The sequence below is a fragment of the Protopterus annectens genome, chromosome 11.part0 (assembly GCF_019279795.1).
Source record: "Protopterus annectens isolate FY-2018-M chromosome 11.part0, PAN1.0, whole genome shotgun sequence".
NCBI lineage: Eukaryota > Metazoa > Chordata > Ceratodontiformes > Protopteridae > Protopterus > Protopterus annectens.
The window spans coordinates 131,679,587-131,706,476 of NC_056745.1; the positions used below are offsets into that span (position 1 = coordinate 131,679,587).

General features: G+C 40.6%; 1 protein-coding gene across 4 annotated transcripts in view; it reads right to left on the reverse strand.

The window, feature by feature from the left end:
* Positions 1-26,890, reverse strand: part of CACNA2D4 (calcium voltage-gated channel auxiliary subunit alpha2delta 4) — a 2,573,275-nt gene that overhangs the window by 1,955,316 nt on the left and 591,069 nt on the right. For all 4 annotated transcript variants that reach the window (XM_044087505.1, XM_044087506.1, XM_044087504.1 and 1 more), the window contains one exon: positions 18,855-18,988. In XM_044087505.1, the coding sequence (XP_043943440.1) occupies positions 18,855-18,988 (134 nt within the window). The remainder of the gene's footprint in view (positions 1-18,854; positions 18,989-26,890) is intronic.

Here is a 26,890-nt window from a genome sequence, read left to right on the forward strand (position 1 = left end):
TGGCAAGTGTATCCTGCAACGTCATCAATGTGCAGAGGCATGCATGATGATGGCAGCATCGTGAGACCATGCTTGACCCCCGAGTACCTGTAACTTAAAAGAGCTTTAAAAAAAAAAGTTGTTTATGGCCGCAAGCCCACACATGACTTGCAGCAGCTAACGAAAGAGGAGATTGCCCCAACTTGCTGAATCCAAATTTCTAGCAAATACAGACAATCCTCTGTGCACAGCCAACCGAGGAAGGCTGCAGCAGGAGCAGCTTGCAAAAGAGCAACTGGTCTGTGTGCAAAAGACGTAGTTTCATTGCTGTCATTGCCGAACTGTAGGAGACAAGGAGGCTGCTGTGACCATGACAGGTGTGAGGGTATTAAGCAATTACATTGAAATGTCAACTTTCAGCCATATTCCAAATTATATTCCATGCAGGGGTTACACAAATGATTTAATAAATTTCACAAATTCGCTACCTAGTGCCCAGTAGTTTTCCCAAATAAATTTTTGTAGCTATGTATGTGACTCAGAAGTCTGAAGGTGGCAGGGTTGTCAGCTGATTGGATAAAGAATTGAGAAAAATATGGAAAAGTTGAAGTGTAAGTACAGTTAATGAAAAAAAGTGAATGAAGTAATATTTAAATGCATTGAAACATCAAAGGAGAATTCTAAATCTTGTTTTATTTTTGAAGAGTTTTAACTTCATACTGTCCCAGTTAACTCTGAAAAGGTGTGGATGAAGTAGGTTTACTTGGAGAACGTTAGAAAAATTAACATCAAAAACCTCTCAGGAAAAAATAAATCAGTTAAATATGTATACATTTGTTGTGGTGCTGTGAGATCAATCGTATACTTCCTGACTTTTGTTTTTGTAGTTGTTAGGTAGGTAAACTCTGTGGTATTTAGGGGTATGCTGGTGTGTGTGTGACAAGCGTGCTACTATTACTTTGTTGAGGAGTGGATGTTGTCTCTTTCCCTCAGAAAACTGTTCAACCGTTCACTAAATAGACGTAAATGCAAGTCAGTGTACATGTTTGTGTTAAATGGCTTGACACCTTGATCGTTGGGTTCCTTGAAGTGTTGCACTTGTTTAAAACTACTTCTGGTTTGTGATTCCTTAGCTGTTTAAATTACTTGGTAGCAGCATAACTTCGGGTGGTTGGTAACTGGACAGATGTGACACTTTATGGTTGTTAGTTGGAGTGATGTGACATGAACTGTTAGATAGTTAAGCTGAATGACTAGAAATTGGAAGAGGTAGCTTACAAAGTTTTGCTTCATATTAATGGACTGTAGTACCAGTAATAAGATTCATAAAGTTAAAAGTGTTGTCCAAAGGACTAAACAAACTTCTTTGCAGAGTGAAGTTAATGAAAAGCAGGTGTATATTAATAAACCAAAAGCCTTCAGATGAAAGCAATAATAGGTAGCACAATGGGTCCTTTTCCAGGTTTGAAAATCCTGTGTGTAATATCTGTGTCTGCTTGAATGCATATGCACAGCTTACCAACCTGCACATTATGCATGAAGTGCTGAAGATACCTCAACAGCATACCTCTCAATCTCTCAAAGCAAGAAATCTGGACAAAGCCAAAAATAATGGTGGGACAAAGTCCCAAAAATAGGGACAGATTTTAAATATTGCTCCTGTAAACTCAGATAGTTGTTAGAATAACAGTTTTTGCAATATTATGTGCGCTGTTGCCTCACAGCAAGAGGTTCTCCCATTCGATTCTCAGCTAGTGTGCGAGGAGTGCCTTCTGTGTGGAGTCTGCATGTCCTCCCTGCGGTCCCGTAGCCTCCGAAAGACATGCGTGAATGGGCGTGCCTTCGCTGAAGGTTGGGCGTTGGGCTGGCAGCTTGGCACCATAAAAATCTACTGCCAATCATTAGCGTACCGGAGTTCCGCTGTGGTGACCCCTTACCGGGAAAAGCCGAAAAGACAAACAACATGTATTTTCTGAGGGTTTCTGAGGGGCATGATGTCTGAAGTTCAAATGTCTGTCATTATTTATTATTACTTAGTGACTTCACTCTTCATGTTGGTATCCCACAATTCCATTGGAGTGAGCAGTCTTACGTGATTATGTATGTAAATTTTATATTAATCATTGTCCCAATTTGTGGCCAGTTGTACCTACTTTTCACAGGCTTTTGTCCAGATTTTTGATGTTTCCAGGTTGAGAGGTATGGATGTAGACATCCTTCAGGAGGGTCTAGATCAGACAAATGATTGGTTCCAGAACCATGCCTAAAACAATATGTGAAAAAATATATTATCATACCCTTTGGGAAATCAAATACCCTTACAAATTACAACATCAATAGCTCACCCCTAAAAGTAGGCTCAGCGGTGAGAGATCTAGGTACACAGATAGACAGTAGCCTGAACTTTGACCACCATGTGCCCACAATGGGAGGAGGTCCTTCTGTGTGGCACAACTTGTAAGTAAAGGTATGGTATCCAGATCCAAGGAAATTATAGTCCCTCTATACTCGGCCCTCATTAGACCAATAATCGTGTACAATGCGCCAGGCACTTACAGCAGCTGGAATGACCTCAGAGGTTCCTCACAAAGAAAATACAGGGTGTAAACAACATGCCCTATGTGGATAAACTAAAAGCCCTCTCTTTTTACTCTGTCTACTACCAACTATTAAGGGGTGACCTATGTCTGATCTATATGGCACTCACAAATCCAGACCTGATGGAGCTGCTACACATCCACAAGTCAAACAGCATGAGGGTCACCCAGTCTAGGAATCTAAACTTAGTCAACAACTCAAACAAACCATGTTGGAGAGACAGATATGTATCTCAGAGATTGCCATTTCTTTGAAACAGGCTTCCTATTCACATTATGCAGAGCCCTTCCCTGGCCCACTTCAAATGCAGTTTGGATCAATGGATAGGGGAGCTGCAATTCACACCTGGGCTAATGCCTATTTCCCTGTGATTTTCATCACAAATTTATGCTATCTTCTTGCCCCTATGGGCCATATATTTGGCAACATCTGGTTGTATTAGCTAGGCTTGTAAAGACTCAAGCTGTTATCCGAGTAATCCCCTATAAACCTACGAATCCTAACAACCTATTTGGTACTGACATTAAAAGAAGCAATGTACAGTCCTGAAGCCGTCTAATGAAAATCCGATGGAATAATAATTGGAACACACTGAATGACTTTCCAAGAAATATACTCATATCAAGAGCTCATAAGCTTTATGATCAAGTTGTAACACTCGCAGTAGAAGATGCTTTACAAACAAGGATTACACATGCTGACACTGGGGTTCCTGTTGTATATTGATGGATCTTAACCATGATCCTCAGAACAATGATACCTAATATGGTTTTGTCAAGAGTGTTGCATCTTGGCATGCTCACTCTTCCCTGAGGTGCAGGTATCTCAGCGTTTGGGAACAAAGGGGGTTTGCGCCCTACAAAAAATGTTTTAGTTGGGACAGTGACTTTTACATATCTCTGTGATATTCCAAGAATTGTGCTTACTTTGTGTGAGGTTCGGGCCTGTCACTGAAAAGTCTCTAAATTCTGATAGGGTGTCCTCAGACTGAAAAAAAAATGGGTATAAAAAAAAAACACATGAAGAAAAGGGAAAATAATCAGAATATAGAGTATTCTTGATATCAGAGTTAAAGTATCCATAAACAGGAATACAGAAACTATAGCTAAATATGGTACAGTAATGTAAGAGCACCTTCTACAAAGCACTGTTTATTACTTTTCTGTTGAAATTAAAGGGTTGGAGATTTAAAAGACAAATTAGCATACTACTCTGGTTTAATTTGTATAACTGTATTAATTTCCCACTATTTTCTGGTTAATAACACTAGACCAAAGGGGTTTCTTTACACCTGTAACCCAGCTTAGTATAATACACTTTTGCCAATTACCAATTTTAAAAATTTTTCGACTAAAAGTCATAAGAGCTGGTGGCAATTCAAATATGCCTAGGAGAATGAGAAGGAACTAACAGAAAAAAAGCATACTGTCATATAATGTTTAAGAGAGTGAATTGCAAAACTGAGAAATGGATTTTACCCTACCTACCCGTTAATTGTATGCTGCATGATTTTGAGCAAGTCAATTAAATGTTGTGTATTCTACGCAATGCCAGAAAAAAAATATCATTTACGGTTTCAGTAGATCCAGCATGAGCATAAAACTGAAATGAATACACATAGAAAATAACACTTGCAGGTTTGTTATGAAAAAGTGTTTACATTCTTAAACTGTTTTGATAATCATTACATTCGCTCTGCATCTGAGTTCAGGGAACGTCAGCATGTGAAGAATCTCTATCACACAATCGTAAGACAAATATTTTCTGACTGCAACTTAATAAGCCATTATCCCACTAGAATTTATGCATTTAACTCAGACATTTGCAAATGAGTTTAGCTTCCAAATGAATTGGTGCCGTCTGCAGAAATGTCTCTGCAGTCAGCACCAGAATATATAAATAGCAATCACAAACTATCTCCTTTAACCGTATAACTAAACCTAATAAACAGCTCCACAAAATTAACATAATATGTAGCATAAAAGGTATTAAATGTTGTACCCTGACTCATCCTTGCAAGCAACGACCGACATATAGCAGAAATGACATTTTATCGGCATATACCACTGTAACAGCCAACAATGCCATCCAAAAGAATTTTATTTTATTTTTTTACTTATTATAGTTAATTTGATCATGAATTATGATGAAAGTGCCCAACATGGGTTAAAGTCAATTAAACAAATTCTGTTTTTCAAATATTTGAACAGTCTTACATAAAACTCGTGATATTTTGAGTAAGTGTTAATTTCTTCAACATGACTCATAATCAGTGATTTGCACTGTTAGAGGTGAGACAAATAAGATACATGCTAAAGTAGCACCATTCTCCTCGTTGGTTGCAGATGTTAAAACATGTTATGCACTCTAAAATATGGAAGAGTAGTCTTTTCATACAAGTACTTTTACCCCCCTTCCAAGCAGGTGAATATCTTGGGATCATACCTCTCAACTGTCCAGATTTTCTCAGAATGTCCAAACTTTTGCCTCTTATTTTTGGTCTGCTCCTCAGAAAATTTGTGGTTTTCTGGATTCTTTGGCAAATTAGTGAGGATTGATTTCACTAAATAATGACAGGTATTTGAGTTTCAGACTTCATATCCTTCAGAAAATGTGTGGTCAATGCAAGACATTTTATTCTAGCAACTTTCTAAATTTATAACAACAATATTTAAAAAAAATGTCCCTATTTTGGGGGCTTTGTCCCCCTCCCCCCCAATTACATTTGGCTTTGTCCAGACTTTTTGTGCTAGGACGTTAAGAACTATGCTTGGGATAGTAAATCTTTACTAATTAGTGTAAACCAATAATTGGAACTAGTTTGGCAGGAACTGGCAAAACGTTTAAGTACTGCTTACAAATAGTGAACATCTAATAAAACAAATGAAACTGGTTGGAAGAGAAGCAAACATGGTTAGCTATCACTTCCTGTTAAGGGCACACTGCCATTAAACATTAAAAAATTGACCTGTACAACATTTCCATCAAAGATGAAGAGAAATTTACTAAGTACAAGAATACTAGAACATAGTCTTGAAGCCAGGCCGTGATAGTGATTGTGGTCAAACTGGATTGGGGTGACCCATGAAGCCTTGAGAGGATCACACTGCAAAACATTTACATAACCATGATGAGGGTTTATCACTTGGAAGGTGAAAGAAAAGGGTCATGTGTGATGCCAGTCAAGTGGTAGGCAGGAGTGAAATACCACAATTAGTACTAGAACTTGAAACTGATTTTTGAGATGTGGAAGGTCACTCTATTGTTGTAAAAGAAGACAAAGCTTGCGCAGGGTCAGTATTACACTTAGGGTAACTTACAGGTTCATAGGTGGTGGTGTTAGGCTATCAGCCCAAGATCCATTTTATGACTAGTCAAGCTTACCCCAAGCTTTAGAAAATATTCCTAACATGTGCCAGTATCCCAAGGAATTGTTATGAGTTACAATATATGCTTTTGCACATCAAGTGTTCACAGGCTGACCCTGTCCATTAGAGACATAGGTGCAAAACCACAAGTAAATTTGCAACTTTCCATCCATTGGTCCAAGTTACATTTGAATATGGTTAGGGATAGCTTTCCGTCACATGGATATGAAGTCTTAAACAGAGAAGAGAATTTTTGAGAGCCACAGCCTGCCCTCCAACATGTCATGTTTATGTAGCAGACAAGGCTTAGGTTCTTAGTATGGGTGTTTTTGATGCTGTTTGTTTTGTGAATGTGCAAGAAGTTCATCATTGTTGGATCTAAGAATGTGTTATACACTAGGCATAGATCGCTGTGCAGTAGTCTTTAGGATACAGAGCTTTGGGACACTTTGTATAGGACTTGTTTTTTACTCTCTCTGTTCTTTTTGTGAGAAACCTCTATGGTCTCTCAAGCTGCTTCAAATGCCTGATAGATAATGGATGGATACTTGAGACAGATAGATAGGGTTAGAAGAGGCAGAGGCTAGATATATCCAAGAAACTTAAATGTATACTGAGAGCATAGTGAGATATCTATAAAATATCTAGCAAATGTTTCTTTGTAGGAAGAATTCTCCTGTGCACCTTAGGAACCACTGGTAGACATGATCAGTGATAAAGTCACAAAAAAGTGGTGGAGGCACTCCAGATTTAAGTAACATGAACCAAAATACCAGAAAGGCAGCATTTGCAACACTAACTGAAATAAAGGGCCAGATATGTGAGCAGTTGTACAGAATTACATTTGGACGGCTTCTGAAAGGATGTGGAAAACAATCCAGTGACTCTGTTTGTGGCTGTCTGCTGTGGATTAGCTCAGCAAAGGGGAAAAATGCTGACATCAACTACAGGCACTGCCAGAAGGTGGACAGGAAGATTTGAGGTACTCTGGAAATCCGTGAATAACTTCCTCCTCTGAGGAAGAATTGCCAGAAATAATGGTGAGACTAGGCCAATTTTTTTTAGATGAGATCAGAGACAACTGAGCAGTTTTATGGTGGCAAGGCAGCAGGAGTAGAGGACCTCCATCTGCACATGTTGAAGCTGCAGGATATTGCTGGAGTCTCAGGGTTACTGTGCCTTTTCAATATTGAGTGAAGTAGAAACTGGGGTGATGGCCCCCATTTTCAGTTAAGGGGGACAAGTCAGGAAGTATGAGTTCTAGTTATAGGGGGAAATCATACTCCTCATCCTTCCTGGGAAAGATTACAGCAGGGTGCTGGAATGGAGACTCCATCTAATAGCTGAATCTTTGTTTCAGCAAAAGTAATAAAAAGTCTGTCCAGGTCACAGAGAAGTTGATCGACTCTGTCATTGCATGGATAGAAGAAGGGTCATGGGAGTTTTCTCCACTGCTCTACATGTAATTTGTGTACCTGAAGAAAGCACATAAATGTGTGCCCTGTTCTGGACAGGGGTGGGGGTGCTACAACCGTACAGAATTCCAAGATCACTGATGGTTTGACATTTATCCAATGTATTTGTAAACTGAACATTGTGTACACAGTCTTGCTATTACATCATGAAATATTTATGGTGGACACAGAATTCCACAAGGATGTTGTGATGTCCCTCCTCTGGACCAGTAATCAAGGAGTGTCAATCCTCAACATGGACACAGGTGAGGGACATTTACTTGGAACAAAAACAGATACACACAGTATTTCCAGATGCACCACTCTGCACCAAGCACAATTTCCCTTAAGAGCACACAGGGAACACACTCCCATCCTGGAGTTGGGTTTCCCTCTCCCTATCCAGACCCCAAATTAGACTCCCCACTGACACAGCTGTAGAGTTGAGTTCTCAGCCAAATCTTCTAAGACAAGACCTCCACCACCTTCTCTGTGAAACTAGTGCTCTGTGTCCCTGCTCCAAGTAGCTGACACACACACACTCTGAGATTTGATTTTCATACACAGATACACACATACCTTGTGATGGATTTACAAGCTGTGCCTCCTTCACCCAGACTATAAGATAGTTACACTGCCACCAGCCATTTACTTTAAGGCTCTTACAAGGGTACCTAATAATACTTTGTAAAATTAATACTAATACAAATGGTAGTGTTTGACCAATGCCACAAGGCTTTCAGAAGTGGCCACCATGTCACCAAATAAATATAACTACTCTCAAAGGTTAAAATATTCTCTAAAAGACCAGCCACAATGAAAACTTTAAATATATTTAATAATAAAAGAACACAAACATAATATATATCTATTCACAATAAACACCAGAGTTTCAATCACAAGAAATATTAAAAATAACACAGATGGACAGATTCACATAGATACAGAAAAAACAGTACTTAACTAATCTCACTATATTTTCCTGACTGATCTAAAGAATTACTATTCCCTGGTTACTTACTAAAGCAAGGCAAAACGAAGTGGGTAAGTGATCCTTCTTTGTCAGGTTTCAAAAACAGACTGCCCTGAGACTTCTGCCTCATCTAGTATTAAAACATCATTTCAGTGCCAGATTACAGAATTAAATCACATACATCTGGGTTTCCCAAACAACCCCCGAAATCTAGCACATATGTGTTACCATATACACACAGAGTTTTGCTAAGATGTGTTATAGCATCTGGAAGCTATAAAACCATTTCAAAGCTTCCACCTTTCCAGGGTAGCAAAAGGTTCACCCCTAAGGACAATACAGTATGATTCCTAGTCCTGGTTTTCACAGACATTTTGTCTCTGATATAATCATTATGGCCTAAACCAGGTAATTTAATTTCAGACTATTTTTTCAAAGCTAGCTGGACTCTGATTAATCTCTTCTCTTCCAGTATCCTCTATTGCAATATATTCATTTCAACAGTTACCATATAGTCTGACATATAGATGTATTTCTTTTCTGTCCAGCAGGACCCACTGTTGGTACATTTTTAACACAAGCAACTTTGCAAATACATTTTCAACACAAGTACCTGTACAAACCAGTTTGATCTACACAAATGACATAATTCTTTACAAAACTCCAGCTAGCTACACTAGCATATGTTACACATCCACTGTCTTACTTCTCCTGGCATAAAACCTCACATCATCAGATCTGTCCACCCCTTTGAAGACTCAAGCTAGTTTCTCAAGTGACCCTGGAGAAACATTGCTTGAAAGGAATGAGCCAGTCTAGGACTACATTAACTCATACCCTGTCTTGGGAGTCAACTGCATTGGTATTGCTGATCCCACTATGGTATTGCACTATCATGTCATATGCCTGCAACCCTAGGCTGCACTTTAATAATTTGGCATTTTGTTGGCTGGCTCAATATAACCATGTTAAGGGATTGTGGTTTGTAACTACAGTGAATTTCCTTTCATACAGATAGGGTTGAAGTTTCTGCAGTGCCCATACTATGGCTAGATATTCTTTTTCTACTGTTACATAACATTACTCCCTAGGGTGGAGTCTATGGCTAATATATACAACTGGGTGTTCTTCTCCCTCTGAAGAAACCTGGCTACAGCCCCCACCCCACGGTTTGAAGCATCTAACTGCACAACAAATTCTTTGTTGTAATCTGGACTGGCTAATACAGGTGGTCCTCCCAAAGCCCATTTAAACTTTTGGAATGCCTGTTCACAGGCAGGGGACCACACTACCTTATCTGGCCTATTTTCCTCATCAGGTCTGTGAGGGGAGCAGCTATTCTACTATGATTGGGAATGAACTTTCTATAGTATCCCACTGTCCCCAAGAATGCCCTCACCTTCTTTTTGGTAACAGGGGCAGGCCATGCCAGAACAGCTTCCACTTTGGCAGGTTGTGGCCTGATCTTACCACTCCTCACTCTATGTCACAGGTAGGAGACCTCTGCCATACCCACCTGACACTTACTGAGTTTAAAGGTCAACCTTGCACTTTGCAGTCTGCCCAGGACCTCCCTGACATGCTGAAGGTGCTCTTGCCAGGAATGGCTATAGATAGCAATATCATCCAGGCAAGCAAGGGAATAATCACCTGCTCCTGTTAGGATACGATCTGCCAGCCTCTGGAATTTTGCTGGGGCATTCTTCATCCCAAAGGGCATCTTTGTGAACTTGTATAGTCCAAAAGGAGCCACAAAGGCTTACTTGTCAGTGGGAGTCAAGGGCACCTGCCAGTAGCCCTTGGTCAAGTTATTAGTGGTCAGATACTTAGCCCCACCCAGCTGCTCTAAGGCTTCATCTGTCCTAGACATGGGGTAACCATCTAACTCTGTGTGACTATATTTCTGTAGTCCACACAGAACCTGGTGCTGCCATCTTTCTTTGGTACCAGCACCACTGGGGAGGTCTAGGGACTGCAGGTTTCCTGTATTACTCCCAGTTCCAACATTTCCCGTATCTCCTCCCTCAGAGTCTGTCTGACTCACTCAGGCACCCTGTAAGGGGAGAAGTTTAAATATTTTGGAATCACAAGTAACAGTATTGGGAGATTGACCAGATGATAGGTACACTGGCAACAGCTAAAGGCATTCTTCTGGACTGCGGTAGCATTAAGAAAGGTGAGTCATAGGATAAACATCTAAGATTACCATACAGTCTATCTCTCCATCATTTTCTATAGTCAAAACCTCAGGTAGGGACCAAAAAGGTGACACCACAGATACAAATGGAAGACATTTTAAATTACTTCACAGTGTTGATTGGCTCTGCCTCCTTTTTAGAAACAGGAGCTCAGCAATCCAGAAAGATCATGGCATGGAGCTAGTGCTTCTCCCAATTGATAAGAGTCAACTGCAGAGGTTTAGAAAACCAATCAGCAGCTCCCCAGTCTCTCAGAATAAGTTCCAGGCACTGTCCACATGGAGGAGGCCTTGAGGTGTACCCTCATTATGTGGGAGAGATCATATCTCTCTCTCTGTTTGTCTTGGAATTGGCACACTTGGATAAACTGGAATGATCTGGAACGGTTACTGAGTACAGAGAGGACTGGTCTGCCTGCTCAAATTACTAAAACCATGCTTCTCACCAGCATAAACAGTGTAGAAAATAGATGGCTGGATAAACAGTTGGAGGAATATTTTATGATGACTATTTCATCCAGCAAGCAAATTATTACTGCATATTTATAGAGGGTTCTGCGGTTCTGTTTCCTTGTAATAAAGATGGAAAATAGATCATTTAAGATATTTATTTATGTTTCTATGTATGTATGTATGTATGTATGTATGTATGCTCTGTTCTGTGAACGGGGTTGACCTGCTGAGCTGAAGCCCTTTTTTCAGAGTATGTCCAAGAAGAAAAGCTAGTCCGTAATTACATGATAGATTTTCATACAGATAATAAGCAAACTCAAATAAGAAAACAATAAAAAGGTTAGTGAAACATGAACATTAGTAATCACAGTAATAATTAGTTACTTAAGTTAGATAAGTTACATACAGAAGCAGCTTACTTGAGTAAACTTAAGTATTTCATAGTTTACAGTCAACTCCTAGAGAGTGACTAAGGATTGCAAGACTGAATCAGTCCTACAGATAACCGTCAGGTACAGACATTAGCTACTGGTGCAGTAACAACAACAGAACTGCCCCTTAATTACAATGTAACTGTGGTACAAGGGCAGTTTCAACAGGTCACGTTTCATACTGGAAAGTGCAAGACTGTTTACTAATGTTCTACACCACAAACTTTGATGTCTTACCTCCATGAAACTATTTTGCAGCAGATCAGGAGGGTGGCTGGTTGGGGTAGTGGGGGGATGTGCTGTTGGACTGTGTGTAGTTTTTCTTAAGCACATATGCTCAACATTTTTTGCAGGGAGTTTTCTTTATTTACGTTTTAAAAAATTGACTGTAATGTGTTCACATCTGGTGATGTGAAAATAAATGGGGGCAAAGCTTTGGTGGGTCTGCTTTATTTGAATATATTATTATTATTATATTGCTTTTGAACCATTACTAAATGTTTACAGTTTTTTTCTTTTAGGTGTTTTCCCATGGATTATGACATGAGTTTGGTGTGAATTAGGTCCAGCTGTTGATTACACATGGAAAGTGATGATATTTAATAACGATGACGCAAGTACGGTACTGATAAATATTAGAGAATGGGAGTGGTGCAGTCGCAAGTACGGTACTGATAAATATTAGAGAATGGGAGTGGTGCAGTCGCAAGTACGGTACTGATAAATATTAGAGAATGGGAGTGGTGCAGTCGCAACTACGGTACTGATAAATATTAGAGAATGGGAGTGGTGCAGTCGCAAGTACGGTACTGATAAATATTAGAGAATGGGAGTGGTGCAGTTGCAAGTACGGTACTGATAAATATTAGAGAATGGGAGTGGTGCAGTCGCAAGTACGGTACTGATAAATATTAGAGAATGGGAGTGGTGCAGTCGCAAGTACGGTACTGATAAATATTAGAGAATGGGAGTGGTGCAGTCGCAAGTACGGTACTGATAAATATTAGAGAATGGGAGTGGTGCAGTCGCAAGTACGGTACTGATAAATATTAGAGAATGGGAGTGGTGCAGTGATGTACAAAAGGGTTCCTATCAGCAGACTGAAGCAGCATGTTTTCGAATGCGTCTTGGTCGAACTGACAAAACCAAAACTGCAAAATATCGAAGCGGCATGTAAGCAAATTCTTTCCCTGGGAATTTGCTTGGCCGCTTCGGTACTTTGCCATTTTCGGCACTGTAGTGTGGTCTCGGAGTTGGTATATTTAAGTAGGGGGTGGTGTGGGGGGCATGTTGGGGGGGCGAAGCCCCTCACTTAATCTTATGTTTTAATGTGCTTTTCCCTTGGAAAAAAATCACTGTTCTGACAGTTCGGTTTTGTAAGCTTTCGCTTACATGGGGTTGATTAACCACTGTTCGCTTACCTAAGCGTTCGGTGATCTAATATAGACCCTGTACAAAATATATGGTACTTTAGACCAGATATGTATTTTTATCATACTCTTAAATGTTATTTAACTGCTGTGATATATCAATAGCTGTATCTGTCTCTATATAGTGTGTGCGTGTGTGTATGTGTATATGCATCCTGAAGAGGGCTTGTTCTTCATCCAACAATGTTTCTCTATCTTGCATCTGTTGGTTACCAACATGGAATATGCCACCCTGAAACACTGAGCAGCATAAAAAGGGCATCAAATAAATGAATTACTGATGCAATGCCTGCAGTGATACTTACATATGCTCAGAACAACTTCAGTGCTGTTTGTGGGGGCCCTACAGATTATCAAAAGACAAATGAAACATATATCACTGAATATGCTTCTATGTTTGACCAAAGTATTTTGGAATGGGGGGAAATAACCCTTGAATATCCTCAAATAAATAACATAACTTGAGGTTATAGAATTTCAACATAATTATGCTGCCTGGGAGTGAGTTTGCTTTTTTATTTTAAGCAACAGCCCAAGACAATAAATTGTATTTCACTGAATCACTCATTAGTCATTTTTTGTTGCTCTTTGTCTGATTATCATTAGATAATCCAAAAAATCAAATATACCTAATGCATTTTAAAGATATTTGCACAGTTTTTACGCTTGTATTCTGCTCAGCAAGTGCCTTCCAGGTGTTCTGCAGAGTCTACAGCAGCAGAGAGACAAAAGAGTGACTTTGGAGTGATTAAGTACCACTTTTCTGCTTTTCTTGCTGTCTTAACTAATTCTGCCTAAAACGCCAGTTTGTTTTAGCGAATCTGTGATTTAAAAAGTTTGTTATTGTATACAACTCCGCACAGCAACTTGTGGTGTCCTGCAGAGTGATACAGGCAAGAGAGACCCAAGAGAGAGTTTTCCAGATTTAAGCATTTTTTTCTCTGTTTTTTTGCTCCGACTGCCTTTTCCCACCTAAAAAGTGAATTTCTAACTGATCTGTGCTTTAAAAAGTTTAAATTGCATTTGCCTTCTGCTTTTTACAGTTTTTGCACTTGTTTTATATCAATTTAAGTCGTTTTTGTATTGTATAACTGTTGTAGGCTACACACTAAAGTGTGCTAGCCTGTTTATAGCATTTACAGTGTTCTCTGTGTGTTTTTCTGCTGTTTCCTGAAAAAAAAAAAAAAAAAAAAGAAAATTCTCTTTTCCCGCCTTTGCTGAAATAGATTAGTCCAGATTTCAGGTTTTGTTGAATTCCGGACTGTGGTATAGTTTCCTGTGTTGCCCATATCCTTACTTGGATAGGAGGAAACTTCTCTGTTCATCAGTGAAAGTGGGGAGCTTTGAGCAGCCTATCTGTCCCTGGAGGAGTGGGTTCAGCCCTAAAACTAGTAGCTTATTGGCCATTTTGGGTCAATTCCTATCTCTTTCAGTTTCCCTGCATTTGCATGGTTTTGCACGATTTTGCGCATAGCGCAGCATCGGGCAGCGCCGCTTAAATGGGTTTAAACTATTCCCGGCTCCACAAAGTCTGCTCTTCACTTTTTCCCTTAGAGCTGTTCTAAATCTCAAAGTAAGCACTCTATTTTCATTCTAAAGCGCTGCAGTTGCTCGTATAAGTAATCTTATAAGTAAGCACTAATAAACTAAAGCACTACACCCTCTTATACTCCCTTTAAGTACTTGGCTCCCTATTGGTCCTATTTGATCAGTCAAAAAGTAGTTCCTTATACTATTCTGGCATGTCCAAAAGTCAGTTTCGGGTTTACTCTCCAGTCCAGCTGGTGAATCTGGGAATCTTGAGGCAATGTTACAACTGCCTTATGTACACAGACCACCCTGTCCTCCTCCCAACAAGCTCAAATATATGTGAGAGATGCAACTATATAGTCAAACTGGAGGCTGAGCTCTCTCAACCCAGTACTGGTGCAGTCAGTCAGGAAGAGAAGGTAACCACACACACCACAAATCCAGTCTCACATAGACCTATCGCAACAGCAAACCAAACACATAAACACACAAAAACATACTCAGAGGCTCTAAATAAAAATCTGCCCAAGCAGCAGAGATCTCCAAAGCAGACTTCCAAGCAACCGCTACCCCACAATAATCACGTATCACACAGTTCACAAAGTCAGTGTGCCACACAGTCACAGCCCTCAAGGCTAAACAACACACCTAATACACTTGTAATAGGTGACTCCATTGTCAGACACACTGACGTCCCACTCACCAGGCTGAACAAGGAGAAGGTCACTGTAAGCTGCCTGTCGGGTGCCAGGATCAGCCACATAACACAAGCACTCAGATCACTCCAAATCAAGTACAAATATGACTCTGTCATTGTCCATGCTGGTGTGACTGACCTGAGACGTACCTCCCTGGACTACATGAAAAGAGACAGAGGAGCTCTCTGATCATGTAGCCCAGGCCGGTATGACCCTGACCTTGAGTAGCATCTTACCCTCACCAAGAAAGTATTGGTGTCATTCAAAGGGGGTCCAGTGTCTGTCAGCCTGGGATGACATGCTCAACAAGCCATGTTGCTTCGCTAGGGACGGCTTGCACCTGTCAACCCTGGGCTTTCGAATACTGGCTAAGGCTCTTGCCACCCCCATAGTGCCTTTTCTAGGCAAGGCTCAAAAGACAAACCCACCTCCATAGACAACACAAGGAAAAAGAAACTAAGGGTAATGCTGCTCAATGCCAGAAGTCTAAACCTCAAGATGCACGCACTCGAGGCTCTCCTCAGTATGGAGAATATCAATATCTGTGCAGTAACAGAAACCTGGTTCAAGGCTCCCAAGCAGCACTACCAGGTTATACCTCATACCATGCTTTCGTCCCCAAAACTCGGACCGAACCACAATAGCAGGGGGAGTATCCATATTCATCAAAGATACCCACACCTCCAGGTTAGTGGCACTGCACGAAGCATCGGAGACCATCCATGTGCAACTAACAGTGGGCAAAACTGCCTTTCAGTTTGTAGCCTGCTACAGACCACCCTCCCAAACTCGGGAACCCCACTAGGCTTTCCTGAGAACACTGGAGAATATGAAGGTCTCTCCAAACACCATCATATTGGGTGACTTCAACTACCCAAACATAGACTGGGAGCACTACTCAAGCCCCAACACCCTTGCCCAATGGTTCCTAGAATTTATAAACTCAAATGCTATGGAACAACTGGTCACCACTCCCACAAGTGGGAAAACATATTGGACCTGATCATCACCAACATGGGGACTCTATGTTCCATACCAGAGGTATACGCCTCATTGGTAAGATCTAACCATAAATTAATCTCACTGGACATCCATATCCCGTCCCCACCCCCAGTCAAGGAAACCATGGTGAAGAACTTCTCAAAAGCAAACTTCACACTTCTCAAAACTGAGGTCGAATCCTTCAAAGCCCCCGAGCCAGTGGAAAATACGGCCCAAACCACAGAATCCTTTACAAACACATTCTATAGACACCTACAGGAATGCATGTATCGTGCTATCCCAAATAAAACCAAGACTCACTCCTCCAAAGGCAGGAGACCTTTCTGGTGGACCCCAGCCATAAATAAGCTATACAACAGAAGGAGGAAGCTACTACATGATAGAGCAAAATCCCAAAAAGGGAAGGCATCTCTGATCAGTACTAGCAAGAAACTAAGATCCCTCATAAAAATCATCTAAGGCCAGGTTCGAAAGAAAAATTACACAAGACGCTAAAGATAATCACAAGGCCTGCTTTAGTTATGTCAGGAACCTGGGTGGCAACTCCCAGATATGCTCTGAGTTAATGCAAAATGACAAAAAATACACTGAACCCACAGACATTGCCAACATCCTGGCAGACAGGTTCAGTACAAACTTCTCCCCCCCTTCCCCCCCAAAAGAGCAAATGTCTATCCCAACAGAGTGTAGCCTCCCTGACATCACAGATGCACAGGTGAGAGCTGCCCTCTCCAAAGCAAAAAACACAGCATCAATGGGACTGAACGGTGTCCTGGGTTGTGTCTTTCATGAGCTCCAAGAAGAACTGAACCCTCGCAAAGTCACTGTTCAATCTCAGCCTTACTACAGGATATGTACCCAAGGAATGGCGTACAGCAACGGTGGTCCCACTCCACAAAGGTGGTGCCACAATGGACCCCGGAAACTATCGCCCTATAAGCCTCACTAGCCTGGTCTGCAAAGCTATGAATCGTACCATCATGGAACTAATAAACAAAGATATTGGGAACCTCCAAACACTGGATCCTACCCAATTCGGCTTTGCTAAGGGCAGATCTTGCCTATTGAACCTGGTCAACTTATTTGAAACAGTCACCAAGGCCATAGATGAAGGAAAGGTAGTCCACACAGCGTACCTGGACCTCGCAAAAGCCTTCAACACAATACCCCACTCGGGCATCATAAATAAGCTCACCAGCTTAGGTATCAACCCCTATGTCACAAGATGGGCTACAAACTGGCTCAGGGATAGAACCCACATGGTCAGAATTGCAGGTGCCATGTCAGACTCTAAACCAGTTACAAGTGGCATCACACAAGGCTCAGTCCTGTGACCTCTCTTGTTCGGTATATATTTCTCTGAGGTACAGGCTAACATGGGAGGACTATGGCTGACCAAGTTCACAGATGACTGCAAACTGGGTGCCATAATCGACTTGCCGACTGACACAAGCATCCTCCAAAAGGGTCTCACAGAGATGGATAACTGGTGCCAGAGCCATGGTCTAAAGCTAAATGCCAAAAAGTTCATAGTCATCCCCGTTGGGAAAAACAAAGTGCCCACAAATTACCACATATGTGGTAATCCATTAAGTACGGAAGAAGTAATTAGGGATTTGGGGACCCAAGTAGATAGCAATCTCTCCTTTGACAATCACACTGCCAAAGTGGTTAGAAAGACCTTCTATATAGCCCACCTTACCACAAAAGGGTTCACATTGTGCCCCTCTACTCATCAGGCCCATAATTGAATACAATGCCCCATTTGGGATGTACCTTAGCCAACACCTGCAGCAACTGGAAAGACCCCAAAAGTACCTCACCAAGAGGATCAAGGGACTCAAACCGATGCCCTACGCAGTTAGGCTTAAGAAACTCCAGCTCTACTCAGTTGCTTACCGCCTACTCAGAGGTGATCTGTGCCTGACGTATAAAGCCATGTCCAAACCAGAATTAATGGACATGCTCCACCTCAGGAAATCCAAATCCCTTAGAGCCACACGCTCCAGGGACTTAAACCTCAGCACAGAAATAAATACGACATGCTGGAGGGACAGATTCATATCCCAGAGGCTCCCCTCACTCTGGAACAAAATCCCAATCCATGTTAGGCAGAGCCCCTCAATGACCCTCTTCAAGAGAAATCTTGACGAGTGGATGGGAGATCGTAGGTTTACCCCTGGGATCTCTTCTGTGTCCCTACTAGACAGAGGCACAGTAAACTAACCTTAAAAGGGCTATCTTCTGTGACCTACTATACAGAGGCACAGTCAACTAATCTAAAAGGGTGGTGAAAGCCAAACACACTCTGGCTAGGCTTATAAATGCCCTAGGGCAGAGAGCCTAGTATCAACCTATGAACCTAAGAATTATATTTAGCTTATCTCCCCAGACAGGCTGACAGCACACAATCTTATTTTTCTCTCCAATGAAGATGGCGTAGTCTCAGCAAGTCTGTATGTTATTTATTTTTAATATAAAAGGTGTTGATCAAAACTGATAAAGAATAAATGGCTTCTCCCTTATCAAATGCATATATGAAGTCTCCCACTAGTAATGAATGTATTTCTTCCTGAGGAAGGTTGATCTAGGAATCTGTTACTTTGCCATTCTCTCCATGAAATCACTATTTCTTCACGGAATTGCTCTGGATTTTTCTACAGCCAGTTTTATTCAAACACTGTGGCAGTCAAAAGCAGAGGTGAAAGTATTTCTAAATAAAATCAGCAAGCTAAACTCACGGCACTGTCCATGTAGGCTTCTGTCCATATGATGTCATGCTCATGGTTGATCACCATTGGTCGACTGAGAACATGAAGGTATTCCATCACATTTTCTTGGACATCAGCAAGTGTAGAGATTTGTGTGTAGTAACCTGCAGGTATCAAAGAAACAAGGCAATAACTTCTTCCATTCCCCTTATGGTGTCACTCAACATTATTTATTAGAGAAACTAAACAGCTCATATTTAACTGCAGAATATCCTAAACTTTATCCAGACAGCACTGTTGAGAAAAATATTCTTAGGGCAATGGCTGAAACCTCAGCAACATGACTGAATAAAAAAATCTAATTTAAATAAACAACAAAAGAAAGAAACACTGCCTTATGTGCAAAATAAAACAGAATGTGCCAACTCAAATTCATTCATGGGTATTTCTTTCAATGTGCTGTTCAAAGAATCACATTGTTAAAAATAAATGAATGAAAAATGCAGAAAGGACCGATTTGTCAAAAAGCAAAGCCTTCAGTCTAACATAACTGGAAATTACAAATACTTGTCTTTCTATAATATGCTGCATACCTACAAAGAAGAATGTTAGTTTTACTTGGCACAAGACTGCTGTGCATAAAAGGAAATGGTGCATTTGAAGATATACATTATCTGGATGTAATTTGATTAACTGCAATTTAAAAGTTTACTTATTCAAACAAATAAGCTTTAATGCAAGCCTGTAATTCTTCAGGATGCTACAGTCAGGCTGTATTTAGATAGTATAATTGCTTCTTACTGCTGTAACAAATATTTTTCAATTCTTTTAACATTTTTCAATTAACTTACAAAGAAACTCATTCAACCAAAAAAGAAAACGTTCTGCCAAGAAAGAACTTCTGGCTAGTTTCAGTCACACAAAGCCAATGTAATAACAGAAAAATGAACCTTCAAAATAAGTAAAAGCTCCCTGCCACCTGTCAGGGTCTAGGAACTAAATATCTGTTTCATGGGGGGTATGCCTTCCTCTGCTAATCTGAGTAAAACAGTTTTTTTTATTTTCTTAGAGATCTTACAGGCCAAAACAATCAACATTACCACTCAATAAAGGAGACCTTCTTTAAATGTTTACTTTGCCTGAAATAGAAAACAACCTAATACCAAAACTCTAAATGTAGCAGTGGAAAGGTTAAACAGTTAATAGTTGTATGAAACTTTTTCATTACTCCTGAACTAACATAAGTATAATTTATGTTTCTATTGTTTTTTAATACCTCTATTGAATTATCACTTATGACAAAGGCAAACATACATTTATATAAAAGAAAACAAACCATCTTAACATGTTCCCAGTTACAAACATTATACATCATATACATGCTTTTATACAATTATCATCAATCCAACATTACATAAACTGATCAATTCCTGTCCTCCCTTAAACCTCACTCCTACTCCAAGGTACTCCTGGCTATTTTCCTTTTATGTGTTCCTACTTTACCTCATACCTGTTCCAGTTTCTTGAAAACTTTATAGTAAATATTTTATAAGGGTATAAAATATATAGTACAATCCATTTTCATTAAGCAATATAAATTCTATTGCCTTTTAATATTACCATTTAAGTTCTTTATGCACATAAACTAGTAATGTTTTGTTAAATATTTAATTACTTGTGGGGTCCAGCTGAAACTCCAGCCGCTTTTAAAAATTAGGATGGTGGATAAATCATTGTCAGACTGTCTTATGCAGGTTTGTATTACATTACATCAAATAATTTGACTGCAGGAGGAGGCAATAAGCCCATCTAGTCTCCTTTTCAAATGCATCCAACATTCTACTTCCCCTCCATTCCAATTTTTCTCACCACTTCTCTGCCTGTTTCAGGCCTTCTTGAATGCCTCACTGAATTTCCTGTCTTCCACCTATTTCAGTTGTCAAGTTCAATGGCTTCACAAGTCCCTCTTTGAAGAAGTCCTTCACGAATCCATGGAGAAGTTGCTCCATTCAAACCCCTGCCCTTGCTAACATCCTCATCTTTCTTTCCTGTTGAGTATGACTCCTTCACATCTTCCTGACATGATCTTGTTCACCACATCATACTCACCATTTTCTACACCAAACTCTGGTGAGAGCAGAGCTTTTGCCTCTAGAAGTGGGTCATATCCTTTCTCCTCCAAACCATGAACTATTTTGCTGTTTCCTATCTGGATACCTTCCAGATGCCTGATGTGCTTCTCTGTGTATTACCCACAACTGAAAGAAATATTCAAGGTGTGGCCTGACGAGGACCCAATATAGTGGAACCATTATATCATCACCTTTGGAATTTGCCTCATGAGGATATGCCCCGGCATTTTGTTGTCTGTTGCCAAGACACTCTCACTTTGCTCCTGCTCTCCAGTCTGGATGTGATAAACACTTTACCTCCCAGCCAGCTCCCAGGCATACAGGGATAAATCCTTGACAATGATGCAGGTAACCTAGTTTCAGCTAGAGGCTCAGTGTCTGTCGGAGCTAGCAGAGGAGGATGGGAGTGAACAGCTTCTGTTGGTTTGCCCACCCAGGGGTAGCAGCTCTTGCTTGCCACTTTGGCAACACCTAGTGTTAACACTAAGTATTGCACCCATGGAGCATGGGCCTTTCAGTACTATCTTGCCTGCATGCATGCATATATGTTAAGTAAGTGCACAAAGGCATGCTTCTTTTGTCCGACAGCATGAAGTGGCACTCAGACAGCACTGTCACAAGGGGAGGGGTGCTCCTTGAGAGAGAGAGGGTAATCTTCTTCACTGTACTGGTAAACTGGCCTACTCTATATCACCTGACTCTCATAAAAGTGGAAATATATAGAAGAATAAGGCACCCCAGGCAGGAACAAACAAGTATCAGGACTCTTGCCTATCCTGGGGATGTTTGACTGTCACCTTCCTGATGGTGATGATAGGCCAATCTGGTGAAGGCAGAGATGCCATCGGGCAGATCCAGTGGGGAACAAAGAAAAATACAGTCCATCCCCTTGATATTTTACTCTGTGGTGTTGTGACCCAGAGGTAGTGCTTTGCATTTGTCTCAAGAAAACCTAAAACGTAACTTTGAGTCCAGATATGGGTTGTTTGGTCAAGTCTTGTTTCAGTGGTGAAACAGTTATGTAAAATTACAAAGAAGACTCCCAAAAGCAGCCCTGGATGAAATTGAGTGCATGATTCCACACCTCCTATATTAAAGGATTCACTTTCTGCATATTTTACTATTCACATCTAAGTCTGTACCAGCTTTAGGGGGAAAGGATAGGTTAGAAAAATTGTACTGTTGATGCAGCTAGACTCAAGGAACTAACCAATGACCTTCAACCTACTTGGTCAGCCTTCCTAAATTGTTCTTAGACTCTTCTCCATTCTTCAACTCTAAATGAACCTTTGTGTCTTGTTAGAAGATGTACACATTATCTACTCCATGACACGAGTTAAACAAAGAAAATGACCATAGATTCCCATGCAAATATGAACAGGAAGACAGATGGAATGAGACAGAAACAAGGAAAACTGGATATCATGTGAACACATAGCATTGTTAGAAAGGTACTGTGGCAAATGTAAATGAAGAGGTGATATCGTGTGAATGCATAACATTGTTAGAAAGGTACTGGGGCGAATGTAAATGAAGAGGTGATATCATGTGAACACATAGCATTGTTAGAAAGGTACTGGGGTGAATGTAAATGAAGAGGTGATATCGTGTGAACGCATAGCATTGTTAGAAAGGTACTGGGGTGAATGTAAATGAAGAGGGGATATCATGTGAACACAGCATTGTTAGAAAGGTACTGGGGCGAATGTAAATGAAGAGGGGATATCGTGTGAATGCATAGCATTGTTAGAAATGTACTGGGGCGAATGTAAATGAAGAGGTGATATCGTGTGAATGCATAGCATTATTAGAAATGTACTGGGGTGAATGTAAATGAAGAGGTGATATCGTGTGGATGCATAGCATTATTAGAAATGTACTGGGGCGAATGTAAATGAAGAGGTGATATCGTGTGGATGCATAGCATTGTTAGAAAGGTACTGGGGTGAATGTAAATGAAGAGGTGATATCGTGTGGATGCATAGCATTGTTAGAAAGGTACTGGGGTGAATGTAAATGAAGAGGTGATATTGTGTGGATGCATAGCATTGTTAGAAAGGTACTGGGGTGAATGTAAATGAAGAGGTGATATCGTGTGGATGCATAGCATTGTTCGAAAGGTACTGGGGCAAATATAAATGAAGAGGTGATATCGTGTGGATGCATAGCATTATTAGAAATGTACTGGGGCGAATGCAAATGATGAGGGGATATCATGTGAATGCATAGCATTGTTAGAAAGGTACTGGGGCGAATGTAAATGAAGAGGTGATATCGTGTGAATGCATAACATTGTTAGAAAGGTACTGGGGTGAATGTAAATGAAGAGGTGATATCGTGTGAATGCATAGCATTGTTAGAAAGGTACTGGGGTGAATGTAAATGAAGAGGTGATATCGTGTGAATGCATAGCATTGTTAGAAAGGTACTGGGGCGAATGTAAATAAGACCCTATCATCCAGGCAGTAAGTTGAAGTTGATTGGGGTCTGTGTGTGTAACAAACACCTCTAAGTTGAGCCAGTCTGTGAGGAAGCTTATGGTAATTGCCCTGGCCATTTCCAAAAGAAGGGAGAACCACAATTGGGTGAGCCAGAAGGGAGTCACCACAATTATCTTGGGATATTTCTTCTAAAACTTTAGAACTACCCTGGATATTAGTGGAAAGGGTGGAAAAGCATAGAGGAACATTCATGACCAAGGAGAAGAATATGCATCTGTCTTCCAGGCCTTCTGGCATGGAGCCCTGGGACAGAAACTTGCCAGTTGATTGTTCAGAAAGAAGGCAAATACGTACTCAAGGTGTGACCTGACCTGATCTTGGACCAGTAGAATGAGATCATTACCTCTTTTTATCTAGAATCTATTCTCCAGATATTTATTTATTAAAATTTTTAATAGTGTACATGATGGGCTTGTCCAGGGATCCTCTTCAGCTATAACCAGGATGAAGCCCTATAATTCTTTCTGCTATTGCCATGGCTCACCCACTGTGTTCAAGGTAGTAAAAGCCTGGTCTGATCCTTTTTCTCTACTCTTCCCACCAATTTCTTTCCTCCCCAGCTGTTACATCACACCAGGGCTGTTATGCCAAAATGCTAAATTTTGCATTTGTCTACAATGAACCTCATCTACCATCTTTCTGCCCATTAGGTCAAGCTTTCCAAGTAGTTACATAGATGTTTCTCCCATTCTCCAAAGCCGAATCTATTTTCTGCCATCACTGGAGAGACTGATCCTGGTCTCTGCATTCTTTGTTCCCTCAGGTATGTCTAAAATGAACATACTGAAAAAATATTGGAACCAGGGTGAATAACATCAGTATTTCGGCAGTCACTTCTCTTGTTCCTGATATTGTCACTCTTTGCATAACCCTTTGCTTCCTACCTATTATGCAGTAATCCAATTCCTCAGTGCAGTTCCTACCCTCAATCCATGCAGTTCTCTCAGCAGTCACCTGCGCAAGATGCAAAGATGTTAAGATCCTGGTAGTCGACAGCTATCAGCACTCTCCTGCCTAGTCCCCCACTAACTCAGCCATAAATGGGATGAAGTTCAACTCACAGCTGCTTCTGTCTGTCAACTTGTTTTAGTTGTCTTGAAAGTCGCTGCCCTCTAGGAAAGCAACCAGCCATTCCCACAATATTCTCTCCAAAACTTTCTGCACCACTGCTGTTAAGCGAGCAGGACTCAAGTTTCCCAAATGTTTCCTGCTCCATCTCCCCTTCTATAAAGGCACCTTCTTTGTTGTCTTTTAGTCTCGAAACACTTCTTCACTGGTCAGTGATATGTTGAAGATCTTTTTTTAGGGATCCACTAGCAAAAGGGCCATATTTGTAAGGAATCTGAGAGGCAGTTCATGTATTCCTTGTGTGCCTTATCCTCCCTTAGGGCAGTCAATTTCCTCCTTCTGTAGCCTGGTATTTGTTGTCAACCGCTGTCTCCTCTCTACTCTTTCTTCCACCCACCACCCTTCTTCTCCTTTGTTGAGAATGAGACAAATAATTAATTCAATAACTATGTTTGTATTGCTGTTTTCTATGAGCTTCCTCCCATGATGTTTGCCAGTCACTTACTCCTTGCTGCTACATACCAAAAACAGTTTTGCTTCTCTTGTTCACCCCTTCTACTGCGTCCTTTTCAGCTTTTGCCTTTGCTGCCCTTCTGCTCGTCTCTTTGTAATATGCTTCCTTTACTTTCCTACCGCATCCATTTCACTTACTTTATGCCCTGTCTTTAGACTGATTCCCCTAGTATCACATTCCTATACTGCCAATATCGACCTTCTTTTTATTCCATTTGCCTTTCCCTCAAACCATTTTACATAACAATCCTTATTCCATCCCCAATCACTATCTATAGCTTGCTCACTCCTTTAACTTGCCTCTAGACCTATACCTCTGCCTTTCCCACAGCATAACATAATCGCATGATATAAAATCCCACCTCATCATCTTTGTTTATGTATTTGTACTTACCCATATCATATTCGAAAACCGTAAATCCCCATTGACCAACAGAACCTTCACCTTACATTTTCTGGTACAGCTCCAAACAAGTTGCATGAACCTTTTATAGTCCAAGATTTGAGTTGCATGCAATTCCTCCTCTGTCTTGCATTTCAAAATATCTTAACTGAGTATGTTCATATTCGGAGCCCTCCATAAGGTTAAGAGCCCTCTTCCTTTGATGTGTCATGGTACTAATGCACCTTGCCAATTCAACAGCATTCCTTCTACCTTAAATGCCATCAAGCTTGCCCTAAATGTTGACCCTGCTTTCTCCTCTGCACTTTCATGGGATGATATCTTTCTTTCTCACCTTACATTTAATGCTATCCTTTATGGAGTCTGCTACTCCTCTTCCTTTGTATCCCTCCTCTTCTTCTGGCTTTTCCCGGTTAGGGGAAACCGCAGCAGATCCTGTCCACTCATAATTGGCAGTGGAGTTTTACGATATCGAGTTGCCAGCCCAACCTTCCACAGAACACACAGACACACACACACACACATATGCCTAGGGACATTTTAGTGTGTCCAATCCACCTAAAAATAAAATACCTTGGTATCCTCATGTATCTCACTTTGCTACAGACCAGTAACTTAGTTTTAAAGAAAATGTACACATAACTGGCTTGGGCATACCTTTCTGTAGATGTCAAGCAAGACTACACAGCATGGATTCTTCTCTCTGGCTCTGGTGTCTTTATTCAGTACATGTTACACAGAAGTAGCTTAGGTCAAGCACGTTGGATGACAACCATATAGGGAACATTTCAACACTGATATCAGGAAATATTACTTCACACAGAAGACGGAAGGCCATGGTGTATATTACTGAAGCTGTGGTATAATGTATGCTATGTGATGTGATTCAAGGATGTTTGAGAAAAGAATGGATATGGGCATGATAAGGAATGAGGTTAGATAAAGGGCAGCTGCTTAGGATCTAGTTATGATGCCCATGCAGATTTAATACACCCCAGGTCTTCCACTGTTTGGATCGCTGCATGTTCCTATGTGTGTCAGTTCTTACATTGGAAAGGTTCTTATATGATATACACTAACAAATGCTTAAATTACACACTTCATGGAATGAGAAAAGCAAATACAGTTCAGTAAAAAGACTTACATATACTGAAAATGACCAGATAAGTACAAGACATGCATATTAAAAAAAATTATAAAATCAGTTCACTGTATTAAGAGTTTTGATCTTGGATTCATACATAGTTTAACTCATTCTGCAGCAAAAATTGGCAAGGATAGCTGCAATGCACAACGTGGTGGCAGTTCAAGGAAAGGCTCAAAATAGTATTGTGTGCAGTATATGGTAATAAGTGTGTATTGACAGAGATGAGGAACTGCATGCAAACAAGCCACATAGTAGCTGCAAATGTGAAAACCCCAAATGGCAGATTGATTCAAAAATATATA